Below are 17,969 nucleotides of genomic sequence, written 5' to 3' on the forward strand. Positions count from 1 at the left end.
TCGGGCGTGTTCAGGGTGGTATGGCCGTAAGCGAGAGCTCAAGTCAAGAGAGAGCTATTTAAACAACACACACCGACAGCAGCACAACACCAATCGACCCGTAATGACAAAGAAACAAGTCAGCTGTCCCTCTTTTTATATAAATAATAGAAGAAGATGAAAAAAAACGTGGCCAATTTTTGAGGATTTAAAAGCACAAATGCAAGTGTTTTATGAAGAAAAGAACACTAAAATTTGTTCGTATTCGGCCTACTTGTTTTTTCTTTATAGCTAACGTTAAAGATTTGCTCTGTAATATATAATAAAATATAATAGAAGTTTACAGCATTTCAAAAATATTACATTCATATATGAAGTAAACAATGTGTTTGTGTTGTTTAATGTGTTTTTTTGTGTTTGTTTGTTTGTTTGTTTGTTTGTTTGTTTTTTGTCTGTCAGGGAGGAGAGATTGGAATTAACATTAACTGGAAGTGTAATCATTATTATAATCAATAAATGTGTCCTGTCACATCATCCTACTCAACTTCCATGGGCGGAAGAGTACAAAGCAAAGAAATAGTATATAAAGTATATAAATTGTATTATTTTTAATCAAAATAACAGATCTTTTCACTAGATAAGACCCTTCTTCCTCAGCTGGGATCCCTTATAACTGCATTTGGGATCGTTTGAAGCCACATTTAAACTGCATTTTGGAAGTTCAAAATTGGGGCACCATAACAGTCCATTATATGGAGAAAAATGCTGAAATGTTTTCCTCATAATTTCTTTATGACTGAAGAAAGAAAGACATGAACATCTTGGATGACAAGGGGGTGAGTACATTATATGTGAATCTTTGTTTTGGAAGTGGACTTCTCCTTTAAGTCTGTGAAACTTGGTTTGTTAACGAATTTAAATAAAGGCTTTTTTCAGTCAGTCATAAACCCTAAGAAAACACGCATTTATATATGTACACTAACGGTCAAAAGTCTGTACACACCTTTTATTATTTTGGAATACTAAAGCCATCAAAACTTTAAAATAACACAAACGTAAGTACACTCTAAAAACTATTTGTTGAGTCAACTTAAAATAATTTGTTACCCAGCTGCCTTGAAATTTTAAGTTAAGTCAACTCAAAAAAAAGTTTAGTCGACTTGAAATGTTAAGTTTTACTAAGGAACAACTTAGATATTTGAGTTAATTCAATGAATTTAAGGCAGCCGGGTAACAAACACAGCTTTTAAGTTTAGTCAACTCAAATATCTAAGTTGTCACTTAGTACAACTTAACATTTCAAGTTGAATAACTCATTTAAGTTGACTGAACTTAAAATTTTAAGGCAGCAGTAAACATCTGGTCCAAGATACATCTCATTTTCTCAAGATATTCACAAATGACCACAATTTACTGTATATTTGTATACAAAAATTTAATTTAAGCTTCTTAGATAAAAAGTGAGCGTCCAACCTTTAACTGAAACTGTATATACAAACAGTAATTAAGCTGCAGTAAATTAAATGACAAAACAAAGAATCAGTAATTAATTCATTAATAAAAAGAACAAAGAAAGAAAATGATATGTGACTACATACAGAATTTCTTTTACAAGTTAAAAGTATTTAGGCATATTTTGAGTGTTTTTAATGTGAAACATTTGTCTAAATCAGCTTGATTTTCATACCGTTGACTTTATTTACTTGAACTATGCCGCTGAGATTGTAAGTAATGTTATCTTAGAAAATAAATTTCACCACATCTTTGCACTTTAATCTGTTATTCGTATGACATTTTACTTACATTTTTTAATTTAACAATTTAATTGAATGTAATTTTATATCATTATGATGCTGGCATATCACAGTCCTATTAAAATGATTTTTTTTCAGAATGTAAAAATGATAATTGTCTGTTATTTCTGCTGTGTCGCTATTGCCTCAGGAAGCACAGTCTCTGTTTATGTGAGCTGTGAAAATTTTAGAGGTGCAGTCAAAGTTAAAATTTGTACTTTCCACTTTTAGGTTTTAAAGACACCATCCATCTAGGAAAAGACGAACGGGGAGAAGCCTCCTCTTGCAAGTCGTTTTCAATTTCTTCATCGACATTATCTTCATCAGACTCTGACAAGTAGCTGGGCGGTAAGACGATAACCTGCTCACAGAACCGAACGCGCCGGGTGTCTTCCATCCTCCTCTGGATAAAAGAAGAGAAACAATGACATGATGGATTGTAATTGTGGACACTAATATGATTACAATTGATTCACAAAATATAGAATGTTTACAACAGACACAGCAGCTGATTCCCTCAGACTGTCTTCTGTGAATCACAAAGATGAAAATCTCAAGAATATATTGTTAATTCTTTTCAAATGATAATAAACTAGAGCTGAAAGCTCCAAAATGACAAATAAATGACAATAAATGTGGTTCATGCCTATTCCAAGTCTTCTGAAGTCTTACATCAGCTTTACTCTCCGGAGTGCATTTATGATAGAAACAGCAATATCACAATGAGATCTTTTTAATAAATTGGTTGATCCAGTTCACAAACCGCGAGACAGTTAAGAGACCAGGACTGACTAATTTTCATATGTTTTCAGAAGATTTGGAAGGTAATGACCAGTACAATTCTTCAAAATCCCTCCTTTCATATTCTACGGAAAAAGAAGGTCACACAGGTTTGAAATGACGAGGGCGGGTAATTGATGACATAATCATTTTTAATTAAATGGTGAAGCTGGATGACAAAGAAGAGAACCAGCATCTAAAACACAACATGTACTGGTGAATAGCTCATCTTTACACCAGTTACAGCTGATGTCAAAAGTTTACATACACCTTGCAGAATGGTAATTATTTCTGTAATAGTTGCATATGAGTCCTTCAGTTGTCCTCAGTGTGAAAAGATGGATCTCAACATCATACAGTCATTGTTGGAAAGGGTTCAAATACACAAAAATGCTAAAAAACCAAAGAATTTATGGGACCTGAAGGATTTTTCTGAAGAACAGTGGACAGTTTAACTGTTCAGGACAAACAAGGGACTCATGAACAACTATCACTAAACAAACAAACAAAAAAAAAAAAACACACACACACACAGCTGTGGATTATTCAGGTAACAACACAGTATTAAGAATCAAGTGTATGTAAACTTTTGAACTGGGTCATTTTTATAAATTCAACTATTATTTTCTCTTGTGGACCATATGTAAATGTCTTACATGTGAAATATCTTATTCAGGTCAGTACTAAATAAACAATAACATGCATTTTGTATGATCCCTCTTATTTTGGTAAAATAATTAACAATTTGCAGATCCTGAAAGAGGGATGTAAACTTTTGACCTCAACTGTAATGTACACTAATATTCAAAAGTTTGGAGCTGGTAAGATGTTTTTGGTAATGCTTTACAATAATTATTTGTTAACATTATTTAATGTATTAACTAACATGAACGAGCAATGAACAATACATTTATTCCAGTATTTATTAATCTTTGTTAATATTAGTTAATAAAAGTAAAGTTATTCATTGTTTGTTCATGTTAGTTCACAGTGCATTAACTAATGTAAATTTAATAATGCATTAGTAAATGCTGAAATTAACATTAACTAAGATTAATAAATGCTGTAGAAGTATTGTTCATTCTTACTTCATGTTAACTAATGAACCTTATTGCAAAGTGTTACCGATTTTATGTCTGTGAAAGAATTGTCTAATTCTCATCAAGACTGCAATAACCTGATACAGTAAAAACAGTAACATTGTGAATATTATTACAATTTAAAAGAACTATTTTCTATTTTAATATATTATAAAATGTAATTTATTCAAAGCTGAATTTTCAGCATCATTACTCCAGTCTTCAGTGTCACATGATCCTTCGGAAATCATTCTAATATGCTGATTTGCTGCTCAAGAAACATTTCTCATTATCATCAATGCTGAAAACAGCTGTCAATATTTTTATGGAAACTGTATTTTTTACTTTTCATGATTCTTTGATGAGTATAAAGCTCAAAAGAACAGTATTCTATTTGAAATAGAAATATTTTGTAATATTATAAATATCTTTATTGTTGCTTTTTAATTACTTGAATGCTTCCTTGGAGAAAAAAAGTATTTAAAAAAAACTTTCTGACCCCAAATCTTTAAACAGAGTGTTCATACTTACTGAAAGTTATAAGGATTGTTTTTATATCAGTTTTGGTTTCTTATGTCACACATTAATTACATAATTAATTATGGCTTACAGTATTTGTCCAAAAATTAATTTTTGTAGTGATGCAAGTCATAGTAGTGCACACACCAAGCTAAAAATTCAGCACCACCCAACAATTAATTCAACAAAGGCACTAAAACCACAACCATCTTAACATAGTAACACATGCGCCTCTGTAGTCTGTAGTTACATGCCCTTTATGTTCAAACCCAAAACCTTAACCAATAAGGTTTAAATCATTCTTCTGTGGTGTGAATTAAAGTTAAACCACACACCTAATCTCAAAATGTATTAAGCTGTTGATATATCAGTTAAAAAGCAGTTTTTGACACAAAAAGTGACCCTGTTCAAAAGTTTACATACACTTGATTCTTAATACTGTGTTGTTCCCTGAATGATCCACTGTGTTTTTTGGTTTAGTGATAGTTGTTCATGAGTCCCTTGTTTGTCCTGAACATTTAAACTGCCTGCTGTTCTTCAGAAAAATCCTTCAGGTCCCACAAATTATTTGGTTTCTCAGCATTTTTGTGTTTTTGAATCCTTTTCCAATAATGACTGTATGATTTTGAGATCTATCTTTTCACACTGAGGACAACTGAGGGACTCATATGCAACTATTACAGAAGGTTCAAATGCTCACTGATGCTCCACAAGGAAAAACCATGCATTAAGAGCCAGGGGTGAAAACTTTTGAAATATAAAGATTAGGGTAAATTGAACTTACTTTGCCTTCTACGTATCTTTTGTAGCTTCTGAAGGGCAGTACTAAATGAAAAAAAAAAAATGATATTTAGGCAAAATAAGAAAAATGTACACATCTTCATTCTGTTCAAAAGTTTTCACCCCCAGCTCTTAATGCATCGTGTTTCCTTCCGAAGCATCAATGAGCATTTGAACCTTCTGTAATATGAACAGAATGAAGATGTGTACTTTCTTTTTTATTTTGTCTTAATATCATATTAATTTTTTTCATTTAGTACTACCCTTCAGAAGCTACAAAAGATACTTACATGTTTCTCAGAAAAAAAACAAGTTAAATTTACCCTGATCTTCAAATTCAAAAAAGTGTACACCCCCCGGCTCTTAATGCATCGTGTTTCCTTTTGAAGCATCAGTGAGCATATGATCCTTCTGTAATAGTTGCATATGAACAACTATTGCTAAACAAAAAAAAATACATCTGTGGATCATGCAGATAACAACACAGTATTAAAAATCAAGTGTATGTAAACTTTTGAAGTGGGTCATTTTTCTCTTGTGGAATATCTTATTCAGGTCAGTACTAATTAAAAAATGCTGTATGATCCCTCTTATTTTGGTAAAATAATTCACATTTTTGCAGATTCTGCAAGGTGTATGTAAACTTTTGACCTCAACTGCACCATTTCTTACCTTTTTGACCGCAGTCTCCAGGACTTCATACTCTGAGTCTTCAGAGACGGAGTCCAGGATTGAGTTGAGGGAAGATGCGGGTGAGGGGCTGTGGACAGGGTTTGAAAACTGTGGAGCTGTAAAAGAGCCACCATGCTCTTCATCCTCCATGTCTTGTGTTGTGGGTTCAAACGATTCCCTCCTTTTCGTCCAGTGCTCTCTTTTTCGGCTTATAGATCCATGGGATGTTACGGACTGTCTTTTTATTGGCTGAGAGAAATGATGGAAAAGAAACAAGAAAGAGAGTTAATAACCAAATAAATCAATATCGCTTCTGCTTTTAATGCTTATACTCTCACCTTAGCATATGAAAGGTCCAAGACAGGTATGTAATCCTCCATCCCACCTTGTGGCTGGTTATGGCTGGGGTCGTACACTTGACTAGACGTCCCATGTTGATCGCTGTGCTCAGTCACCTTTGATTCATTTGGAACAAGCTGGTAAAACTGTGGATGTTCATTTGATTGCTCTCTACTGTGAGATTCACCGGGGTTCCGATTTTGTTGCTGGTTTATAAACGGGTCGAAAGTTTGTAATGGATTTGTGAGACTCATTTGGGACATCTCGGTTGGATGAGTGGACATGTGTTGCGTAAAGCTCTCTGGAAGTGATGGTTGAGTCAAACCTAAATGCAAATCATCTTTGTCTCCAGTCCATTTACTGTGTAGTTCTTCCTCACGTGATATAGTATTTGGTGACTCATTTGATTGATCTGGTTTGTTGCGGTTAACTGAAAGAAACTGAGCCCACTCCGTCCCGCTGAAGATCTCCTCCATTAAATTGGAAGTAGTGCCAAATGAGAACAGATTGTCACTGAAAAGAAGATAAAGATCATGTAAACAAAGCCAAATACAGCCCATAAAAACCACCTGAACCAGGATGTGGCTTTTATAGTTACAATAACTCAGTTGACTGTTTTAGCCTTGAGGGGTCACACATTCTTTCTTGATGAGCCAGTTTCACATGAAATAGAAAGTGATTAATGGATCGCACATGTGGAATGATAACTATGTCTGATGCATATTTCTAATGTCACTGGCTGTTTACCTCATGTAGCTTAGTGAACCAGGGCCATCTTCATCTAGCGCTGTGCTGATCTGTTCATGACGGATATCTGTAGTCTCAGTGAGTGCTGTAGGTGTGTCGTTCATTTCAATGGGCACCGATAATGAAGAGCGATTACTCTGAAAACATAAATATAAGCATACTTATAAACTTAGACAAAATGTAGACTGCTATAACTGCTTTTAAGTTACAACCACCAAACTCATATTGTCATTCTGGTCTCACTCGGGTTGCTGTATCTTTTCCCATAGACTTACATTGACAGAATGTATCTATCTATCTATCTATCTATCTATCTATCTATCTTTTTTTTTTTTTGCTAAATTAACAGATTTTAACTGGGGGGTCAGCTGGTTTTAGCTGTTCTTTGCTGTTTTTTATGTGCTAAATCAGCTGATTTTAGCTGTTTTTCCCCCTAAATCAACTAGATTTAGCTGGTTTTCTTTTTTTTTATTACATCAGCTGTTTTTAGCTGGTTTTAAATGATTTTAGGTGGGGTTATTTTGTTAAATCAAATGGTTTTAGCTGTTTTTTAGCTTTTTATTCGCTAAATCATTCAGTATTAGCTTGTTTCTAGTTGTTCTTTTTCTAAATCAACTGTTTTTAGCTGTTTTTTAGCTCTTTATTAGTTAAAACAGCTGGTTTCAGCTGGTTTTTAGCTGCCTTTTTGTTAAAACTGCAGGTTTTAGCTGGTTTTCTAGCAGATTTTTTTATCTGGTTTTCAGAAATGAACTGATTTCAACTGGATTTTAGCTGTTTTTGCCAAATCAACTTTCAGCTAGCTGTTTTCGATAAAACAGCAGGTTTTAGCTGGTTTTTGCAGGTTTTTAGATTTTTTTGCTAAATCAGCTGGTTTTAGTTGGTTTCAGGCTTTTTTAATCAGCTGGTTCTAGCTGTTTTTTAACCATTTTTTTCTAAACCAACTGGTTTCAGCTGGTTTTTAGCTGCCTTTTTTGTTAAAACCGCAGGTTTTAGCTGATTTTCTAGCTGATTTTTTTAGCTGGTTTTCATGAAATGAACTAATTTCCGCTGGATTTAGCTGTTTTTGCCAAATCAACTAGTTTTAGCTAGCTGTTTTTGATAAAACAGCTGGTTTAAGCTGGTTTCAGTCTTTTTTAATCAATTCGTTTTAGCTATTTTTTTAATTTTTTTTTTCGAAATCAACTGGTTTTAGCTGATTTTTAACTTTTAAACTACTAAATTATAACTTAACAATTTCAAACTGACAACCTTCAAACTCCAAGTTCTTAAAACTACTTTTAAAAATTTCTGGCTAGGCTTTTTCAAGCCAACTTAAAGTTTGTCTACAAACTTTTTTTATCTTAAGTGATATTCCAGTTTGAAGCGAACGAGCATGTTCAGTTTGAAGGACACTGCGAACAGCATTGTGAATAAGGGTACATCGATTCATCACTTCACAGGAAGTAGAGAAAGAAATTTATGCACCAGTCACTGCGGTGCAGTCCAGAACATAAAGATGTTTGATGTGTAAAAGACACTGAGGCTCTGACATCATTCTTGGATTTAATTAGTCTCTGGTGTAATTTGTAAGGTGCAATCATGCTTATTTTAACTCTGCGAACTGTCATTTATGACCCATTTTAAAGCTTTTAAATATATTAGTTATTTTAATTAAATTAATAATGAATGCATTTTCGCAAAAATACTCATGGATGTATTATATAAACAACTATATTGCATGAAAATAAGCTTAATTTTTATTCATTTACATAAGTATATTATTACATCAAACCATTTGCATATGCGTGACTCAGCTGTCATCTGTGTGTGATCAGTGTTGCAGTGTATTCAGAATGAACACATATTATTCAAATTAAGTGAACTTGAATTGATATCTCATGCTCAGTGGACAGGGAGCAGTGAACACTGCATAGGGTGCAACTATTTTTATGCATTTGCCAAGGTGTTGCTAATTTAACATTTTTGCAGTGCTTGGCTCGCTGTATTAATATTGTAGTAATACTGATGTAAGTAAGCAACACTAATAAACAAAAAAAAAAAAACTGGCTTTGACAGTATTAAACTGACACAAATACTCACTTGCATTTCATTCTGTGCTTGTCTTTCTCCATCATCTCTTTGTATGGTCACTGTGCTTCTGTGTCTTCCTCTCCATCTCTCTTTCACATTCTGAGCCCACCTTTTAGCTCCCCACGTCCTTCTACTTGTTTTTGTCGTTTTTCCTGATTGCTCATGAAATCTGGTGCTTTCATTTCTCTCAATCCCAGCACCCCAACTCCAAGTTTGACCCTTGACCTCCGGTTTTTCCAAAACTGCAGACGTTGTTAGCGTTGGAGCTAAAAGATCAGGAGGGTTTTGGAAAGATTCTGTTTTGTATAAAGACGGGGAGACCACATTTAAGCCGGTGTCCCCTTCCAGAGAAAACTGTCGCTTGTTTTCCAGCCCGGGCATCTGAACGTCTCCGACGCCAGAAGTGACATCACCGGTTCTTTCTACAGTAAAGTGCTTTTGTTCCCCCCAAATCAATGGAGGACGTTTAGGTTTACCAGAAAATCCTGAGTTGTGTTTATTGATCCTTCTTACAGGTTGTTTAGCGACAGGAGTCAATGCATCCTCAAAATGAGAAGATTGTTGAGTCCAAGGATTCTGCCATTTATTCCAAACTGAGGCCTGTCCATCCTGCTGTTTACTGTTGGAAGAAATCCCAAACTGATAAACTGATTTAGATGAGTCTTCCACTGGTCCAGCATTACATTCTCCAGACGGACTGCATGTTTGCATATGAGTGGGTGAGCTACTGTTGGTCTGAGCATTCAGTCGTAATCGCTGAAGCATGGATTCCAGTAGAGCATGAGTGTCTGAGACAGGGTTCAACTCCGCCATTGGACTCTACAGCACCACATGCGCACACATGAGTAGAGACAACTAAAATATTGGGTAGATGTACACATACAAGCAGACTCACATTAGACGCTCAACTTTCATCCATCATAGTTACAGGTAGTGCTGTATAGTTCCATAGATCATCATGCTAGTCCACACAAGTGTATATTTCCATCAGTCATTCAGATCCTCGTTTTCCATCCTTCATGTGAGCTCTCGAAACTGCTTGATCTTTTTCTGATTTCTGTATGTTGCAAAAGGAAGGAGTGTCATAAATAATAGTGCAAAAGCCAGAAAGAGGTGTGTCCAACACCCAGATGGACAGGTAAGACAAGTGTGTCAGGATGAAACATTTTGTATTTTTGTCACTCCCTCTGACCAGCCGCCGAATGGCTGAGACATTGTGTCTTCAATAATCTTGAGAACATTTTGACATCTTAATATGAAGTCACTGCTTCTGAAAGTGGAGTGATTACATTTAATTGCTCACCCATTTTCCTTTAAGCAGCCAAACCATAATTATCTAATGCAAAATCACTTGAAATTATGGTATTTAGGTGGATTGCTCTAGATTTATATAAAGTGAAATACAATACATCATATGGTTACAGTGCAATCATTGGTGTTGTGAACTCAGACATATATTAACATCATATTATTGATGTAAAATAGTGTAAACCTTTTAAGTTAAATACTTTAAGTCGTTTAATGACAGAACAGGGGTGTGCAACAATTGTTTATTTACAAGCATAATATTTTTTGTTGCATCAACTTCTAATAAATGACACATAATTGCTTAAAAATGCAACAGTCAACTTTCCCCAACAAGGCTTTCCCAGACAAGGCTTAAGATTATAATGCATGCCTGGACGCTTTAAACTGAAAGAAACGTGCATTGACTGATCTTAAAATATGTCAGCGTCATTCTTTTGTCTCAAGATGGACACCAGTAGTTGTTTGTATCTAAAACTCGTTTATACAGACGACTTAAATGTCCTTTATATATGCAATAGATTGGCATTAGCCTTAAAAAAGGTTAATGATCTAAGGTCCTAAAATTTTATTTTAAACTGTTGTTACTAGTGGGAATGCGCCTGTTTTATGGTTTATAATACATTGTGAGGTGGTGCTGCGGTCACAAGAATTGTAAATGACTAATTTAGTCTTTTAAACAGCTGTTTATTTTGATGTAACTAATATGCTTAATATTGTTGTGGTGTCATTTAACTGCGCAGAACCTGTTGCTCATATTACGCTTTTTTTATGCTGTTCATTTCATACGTAATCTTTTGTATATGGGCGCTTTGTTATGACGCAGACGCTGTCTGTCTGAACGCTCACGCTGATTGGCTAGAGCAGAAAATACGCGCCACACGTCGGATTCGAAGTAAACAGTGGCGCACAACTGCCAAGTTCTTGAATTATCTGTTCATAACAACTTTTTTGTATTTTGAATAATGTACCTTATGACATGGGATAACAAATAACAGCGCTTAATTTTCTTTACGATCAGTTTCTTGCGTTAGAATGACCGCTGGCGTCATGTGGCCGGTTCCGTGACGCGTTATTAAAAATTGTGCTGGAGCCGGTTGGATAACGTTAACGTTACTTTTTGTAAACTTTGTTTAAAAGGAATATTGTTGACAAGCAAAATATAATGGATTGTGTTGCAACCGGAGGAAACGTGAAAGGTAAAAACTCGTAGGAGTTGTTCAAGACGCGTTATTTAAAGTTGCATTATACATTTAAAACGCAACGCTAATGATATAAAGCTTTCTGTGTAAACATTTGTTTAAAATTACATTATGAACCGTAGACTGATCCACACTTGTAGTTTTAGCAAAAGCCATACATTCCCTGTCAAGAATCGGAGAGGAGCTGTATTTGGAGCCTGTGGAGGATGGGGTAACATTATGTGTTTGTTTCCAGTGTTTATGATTGTTTATGCTTATTTAGTCAGATGTGAGTTGTTGAAATAATGTATAATGCTGTTTTCTATTCTATTTTAGTTGGCCCTGCGGTCAGTCAACTCTTCCCGGTCAGCCTTCGCCTGCTTCCTGCTGTCTCCTCTCTTCTTCCAGAAATTTCAGGCTCCATCAGACCAAAGCTTTCGCTGCAAAATGCCCATCAAGGTAACATTTCCTGTTCCTGTTTATTCCATCCCTGCAGTTCCTCATGGTTTTGCGAGCTACATACCTGTCCTTTCATTACTTACACACCAGAATGTGTCTTTGTATTAATAATTTCCTCTTTTTTGCATGTACAAGTCTTTCAGTGAGGCTAAAATGTAATAAGGCATCAAAAGAAATTCAGAATCTCCTTGAAGTTCATGTTTTCTTTCTAGTCTGTATTTTTTGTGTTTTTCAGAGTGTTCAGGCTGTCTTCAAGTCCCTGGCGTCTCTGGATCGCTCTGTAGAAAAATGCCGTATTCAGTTGAACAGTGAAAAGAGTCGGTTGACCATAACTTTGCACTGTAAACACGGTAAATCATTATGCTAAAGATACGTTAGTTAGATTAAAACTCAAATTTAACTGCACACTTACAATATACTCACATAAAAAGTGATATATACTATTTAGCAAATCTCCAATGCAACTATAAGGCATTAAAATATTAAGCTACTATGAATATTAACATCGCGAATTTCTGTAAATCTGCCTTGAAACAAGGATTGTGAAAAGCATAATTGACTTGACTAACCTAGGGTATAAGATTTATTTTTCTAAATTAACTTACGTCGAATCTTGCATTGAAATGACATATTGTACAGTATGATCACTTAAACTGTGTGTGTTTGTTACAGGGCTCTTGAAAACACACAATTTGTCCTTTCAGGACTGTGAGAGTTTGCAGGCCGTGTTTGATAAGGAGAGTTGTGCAAATGTGCTACAGGCTCAACCCAGGTTTGCATTTATTTTAATGCCTTGGTATTAATATTAACCAATTCGTGTTTCCATTTAGAGTCTGTTTAGTCATTTTCTGTTGTGCTTCGATGTCTGATGTAGGTTGATGGTGGACACAGTTTTGCATTTCCCTCCATCTCTGGAGGAGGTCAATCTGTCTGTGAGCAGTGATCGCGTGTGGCTCAGGAACCACGTGGAGGATGATTCAGGTATCAGTCATGTCAGTCTATATTTTAGTGATATGCATGAAACAGATCAAGTCAAATGAAGTTTTTTTTCCTCTCTCAGACTCGTCAAGAGCAATGATGACTGAATTGTGTTTGAGCGCGGAGGAGTTTGATCATTTTGCCATCAGCACTCAGACCAGCGTCACCTTCTGCCTCAAAGAGCTCAGGGTGAGTGTGTTCATATACATTCATTCATATATACAAACCACAAGACCCATGGCCCCAGCATCCATATTATTTTTAAAGGGATAGTTCATCCAAAACTATCCCTAATCCCAAACTATCCCTTTACTCGCCCTCATGTCTTTCCAAACCTGTAAGACCTTTGTTCATCTCAGAACACAAATTAAGATATTTTTGATGAAACCTGAGAAATCAAATGCAACTGACATGTTCAAGGCCTATAATAAAATCATTAAAATAGTTCACAATTCGTGTGCATTCCTCTGTTTGTAAACAAGGCGCAGCACATCCAGGTTCTGTGTCAAAACGCTGGCTCCTGCATCAGCAGCACCACACGTGTGGCAAAGACTGACACGGAAGAGAAGAAATTGTTGAATAAAGTCGTTGTGTTTTCTTTTGGCACAAAAAGTATTCTCACACCTTCATAACATTACGGTTGAACCGCTCAATCACATGGACTATTTTAACAATGTCCTTACTACCTTTCTGGGCCTTGCTGTCTATGCAGAATTAGTGGATTCCATCAAAATATCTTAATTTGTGTTCTGAAGATGAACAAAGGTCTTATGGGTTTGGAACAACATGAGGGTGAGTAATTAATGACAGAATTTTCATATTTAGGTGAACTATTTCTTAAATTTAAGAGTGAGGACATCTGTTTGTAACTTGAATATGTTGAGGCTTTGGGTTCCAGCTGCTTCCAGTTACATTTATCTGTACAAAACAGCTCACTGATGTAAAAACACTGGTTTTTAGCGCAAATAGTTTGATTGAATCTTTAAATACAATATGTATAAAAATAATTTCCCCACCCACGTGGCCTTTATTACATAAGCAGGAAAAAAGGTTCTTTAAAGACAGATAGAATTGTATGACACCGTTTTAGTGCCATGTTTAAAAAAAAAAAGTAAAAAAATTAAAAATTATGAGATTAAAGTCGTAATATTTTCACAATAAAGTCTAAATATTTCAAGAATAAAGTCGAAATGTTTCGTGAATAATATCGAAATTACGAGAATTATATTGTAGCAATTTTGAGAGTATAGTCTGCGCATGCAAATGGCCCAGATTGGGAGCACTGGGAGAAGTTGCCAGGACACCGGAATTTGTTGGAATATACTGTATGTAGGATTATTAGCAGAAACCATACCATGTGTTATACTTGCAGGGACAGTATGCTTTGAAATAATATTTCACATCTTTGATTGCAATCATTAGGCCTATTTGTAGTGCGCCAGCCACCCAGTAATAGCAATAAGCCTTGTGCTTTTGGTGCTTCTAATGTAAAACAAAGTCTCAGCTTTAAGTTTTATATCAAAATACAAACAATGGGCCTCATTCATGAAACTTGTGTAAATATATGAGCTAATTCTGAGTTATCTCCATGTAAAACAGACCTTCCCAAAAATTCTCCTCCGGATTCACTAACGCTTCATAAACGTCCAATTTGATAGTTAAACACGTATGATAATGAATTCCAGTCATTCATAAATAGGGCGCTCATGGACGCTCATTCACAATTAGCATAATCCCCGCCTATGAATTACAGCTACGCAAATTGCGTGTCTAGAAATGCAGTGGAATATTCTGGTCTACTTTCTCAGGTTTGACTCCAGTATATTGCATAAATGCAAAAAAGACTAATAGGCCATATGCCTAACAATAAAAATTCAATAAGGTGTCCACCAAAGAGATTTTAGCCAGCTGAAAAAGTGTCAGGCACTCTTCTTAAAATGACCAGCTGGTCATTTATGGCTGGGTAAATAGTAACAGTGACAAGCAGTTATCAACTTAGATGGGAAAAAAAATTTTCAAAAAGAGGGCAAGGGCAAATGAACTTGTAATTATTATGCCAGTGCATTAAAATTCAGTGTCATCAAAATGTTTTACACACAATTTACACGTGGTAGAGAGCAGGCGGACATTTCTTTCGTACCAACTAACATTTTGAAAATACAAACATTTTCATGAATTTGAAAGTTTCTGTCAAACAACCTTACGAGCGATTTAAACAGAAGTTTGTTGTGTTCATGTTTCATGAATGAGGCCCAATGTGTCTTACAACAATGTGTTTTTCATTGTCTTTAAGTGTGGCGTGACAGATCGCTGTATTCATGTGAATGAGTTCATTAAATTATACAGTTTCTTTGAGAACATTCCACCACCTACTCCAAAAACGTCTGTGGCATCCAGTCTTTCATTCCTCACATTTTAAAAACAATAAAATGTTCTAAAGACACAAGTCATATTGTTGTCTTTTCTGAGGTATATAAGTGACTATTCGCACGCAAGTTTTATTCATAGTATAATACATTAAATGATTGGAAATAATATTTAACATCTTCCATTCATTAATTGCAGCCACCCAGTTATCACAGTCATTTTGTGCTGTGTTGCTTTTATTCTCAAAATATTTTGACTTTATTCTCCAAACATTTTTTTATTCTTGAAACATTTTGACTTTATTCTCGTAATATTTCAACTTTATTCTCTTAAAGGAGAAGTCCACTTCCAGAACAACAATTTACAAATTATTTACTCACCCCCTTGTCCTCCAAGATGTTCATGTCTTTCTTTCTTCAGTCGTAAAGAAATTATGTTGAGGAAAACATTTAAGCATTTTTCTCCGTATAATGGACTGATATGGTGCCACGATTTTGAATTTTTCCAAAATGCAGTTTAAATGCAGCTGTAAACGATCCCAAATGTGGTTGTAAACTATCCCACCTGAGGAAGATGAGTCATATCTAGCGAAGCGATCGGTTATTTTCATTTTAAAAAATACATTTTATATACTTTTTAATGTCAAACGCTCGTCTTGTCTCACTCTGCTTGGACTGTTTTTTTTCCGGTTCATGACAGTTAGGGTATGTCGAAAAACTCCCATCTCATGTTCTCCCTCAACTTCGAAATCGTCCTATATCACTGTTTTAACTTTTTTGTTAAGGGTGTTTGATCTTCCTTGCGTGTTCACTTTGCAAAAGACTGGATTGGTACTTCTCCAGCGATGTAGGATGATTTTGAAATGATTTTTGAAGTTGAGGGAGAAAATACTGTAATATTGTAATTTTTCTACACACCCTAACTGTCCTGAGTCAGAATATACAGAGTACAGGGAGAGCAAGACAAGACGAGCTTGAGATTAAAAAGTATTTAAATTGTTATTATTTCTATGAAAATAACCGATCGTTATGCTAGATAAGACCCTTCTTCCTCGGCTGGGATCGTTTGAAGCTGGATTTAATGCAATTAAACTGCAATTTGGAAGTTTAAAATCGGGGCACCATACCAGTCCATTATATGGAGAAAAATCCTGAAATGTTTTCCTCGACTGAAGAAAGACAGACATGAACATCTTGGATGACAAGGGGGTGAGTACATTATATGTGAATCTATGTTTTGGGAGTGGACTTCATTCTCATAATATTTAGACTTTATTCTCAAAATATTTAGACTTTATTCTTAAAGTATTACGACTTTAATCTCGTAATCTTAGATTTTTTTTTAATTTATTTTTTTTAACATGGTACTAAAATGGCTTCGTAGAATTGTGACATTTTGATGAAAGATTTTTAAAATAGTTTGTTTTTAAATAGCATGAATAATCATGCACAAGAAGATAAGGTTCACTGTTATGGTAAAAACAAATGTAGTGAAATTTTATTTAACTTTTGCCATTTATTGTTACTCTCTTATTTTTTTTGTCACTCTCGAAGTAAATCCAAAATCAACAATAAAAATGGTTCTTACACAGTTTTATTTATGAACATATTTTAACCTTGAAATTTTTTGCTATAGCATTAAAACTAACTTTTTTGTCTCGCTGGTTTTCCATCAGGGTTTGCTTGTATTTGCTGAGTCATCTGGTCTTCCAATCTCAATGTATTTTGATGAGCCAGGCAGGTTAGTTTCTATTTGCTTATAAACTAGCAAAATGTTCACTTTTTTGCCCACTGTATTTGAAAATATTTCAAATTGATATGCTACCATTTAAAAGTTTGGATATGTACATTTTTTTTTTATGTTTTTGAAAGATGCCTCACCAATGCTGCAAATCAAAAACACTGCAAAAAAGTAATATCATTAAATATGGTTACAATTTCAAACAACTAATTTCTGTTTTAATATATTTTAAAATATAATATATTCCTGTGATGCAAAGCTGAATTTTCAGAAATCATTCTAATATGCTGGTTTGCTGTTAAATAAACATTTCCGACAATGTTGAAAACAGTTATCCCTACTTTAGGATTCCTTTATGAATATAAATTTCAAAAGAACAGCATTTATTTGAAACATTGTAACATTCTAAATGTCTTTACTGTCACTTTTGTTCAGTCTAATGCATTTATTATAAAACAAATCTCTTACTCCAAATGTTTAAACATCAGTGTATTGTGTATTCTCACTCATGTGTGTTTGTGGTTGTTTTTTCAAGTCCAGTTATCCTGAGTGTCACAGACAGTGTTCTGGAGGGTAATTTTGTCCTCGCTACACTCTCAGAGGACTCGAATCCAAAGAACCACGTCAACTCCAACACAAAACGGTAAGTAAACTCATGAAATATAGAACATAATAAATTTATTATAAATTTATATAGATTTATATTTTGTATTTTAATACTTTTTCCCCTCAGTCCTGATGCAGAACAACCACCAGACGACTTCATGAGCGACGACATGGACTCATTTCTCATTGCAATGGAGACCAGCGAACTCCCTGGACCGTCACATGTACCCACATCCCCACCACCACCCAGCAATAACAGAAAGCACTCATTCAGTGAAGAGGAGCCAGAGGAGGAAGCACTTGCAGAAGGACCTCCCAACAAAAAGGTACAATAATCATTTAAATCAATCATTTGTTTAAAAATATAAAACCAAGATCTCAGTAATATTTAGTCCCTACTTTTTTGTCTTTCAGTTTTGTTCATTATTCTTCGGTTCAGTTCTGCCTACTCCCTCTCAGTTGCCCAATCAGACGATGCAGAGCCAGGAAGTGCTCGCAAGTGACAGTGAAGATGAAAATCAGACAGAAACGTCATAACCGCCCATCGATTGAACTCGATGTGGAAAGAAACTCCT

General features: G+C 34.9%; 2 protein-coding genes across 3 annotated transcripts; one reads left to right on the top strand and one right to left on the bottom strand.

Annotated features, from left to right (window-relative positions):
* Positions 1 to 1,430: 1,430 nt before the first annotated feature.
* Positions 1,431 to 9,803, bottom strand: zgc:113229 (uncharacterized protein LOC550612 homolog). The gene is made up of 5 exons (XM_051127913.1): positions 8,768 to 9,803; positions 6,689 to 6,825; positions 5,941 to 6,454; positions 5,603 to 5,851; positions 1,431 to 2,175 (listed from the first exon to the last, which is right to left on the bottom strand). Exons 1-5 carry the CDS (start codon positions 9,569 to 9,571, stop codon positions 1,978 to 1,980), a joined length of 1,902 nt encoding a protein of 633 aa, XP_050983870.1. The 5' UTR covers positions 9,572 to 9,803; the 3' UTR covers positions 1,431 to 1,977.
* Positions 9,804 to 10,905: 1,102 nt separating this feature from the next.
* Positions 10,906 to 17,946, top strand: rad9a (RAD9 checkpoint clamp component A). 2 transcript variants are annotated; one of them, XM_051127734.1, is made up of 11 exons: positions 10,906 to 11,262; positions 11,388 to 11,476; positions 11,581 to 11,703; positions 11,939 to 12,053; positions 12,376 to 12,475; positions 12,578 to 12,684; positions 12,764 to 12,870; positions 16,724 to 16,788; positions 17,324 to 17,431; positions 17,522 to 17,720; positions 17,809 to 17,946. In XM_051127734.1, the coding sequence occupies exons 3-11, from the start codon at positions 11,692 to 11,694 to the stop codon at positions 17,929 to 17,931; spliced, it is 936 nt and encodes a 311-aa protein (XP_050983691.1). In that variant the 5' UTR covers positions 10,906 to 11,262; positions 11,388 to 11,476; positions 11,581 to 11,691; the 3' UTR covers positions 17,932 to 17,946. The 2 variants fall into 2 exon arrangements, with proteins under 2 accessions (XP_050983691.1, XP_050983690.1); XM_051127733.1 differs by having other exon boundaries at positions 11,406 to 11,476.
* The last annotated feature ends 23 nt before the right edge of the window (positions 17,947 to 17,969 follow it).

This window comes from Labeo rohita, chromosome 14, assembly GCF_022985175.1.
Source record: "Labeo rohita strain BAU-BD-2019 chromosome 14, IGBB_LRoh.1.0, whole genome shotgun sequence".
Classification (NCBI taxonomy): Eukaryota; Metazoa; Chordata; class Actinopteri; order Cypriniformes; family Cyprinidae; genus Labeo; species Labeo rohita.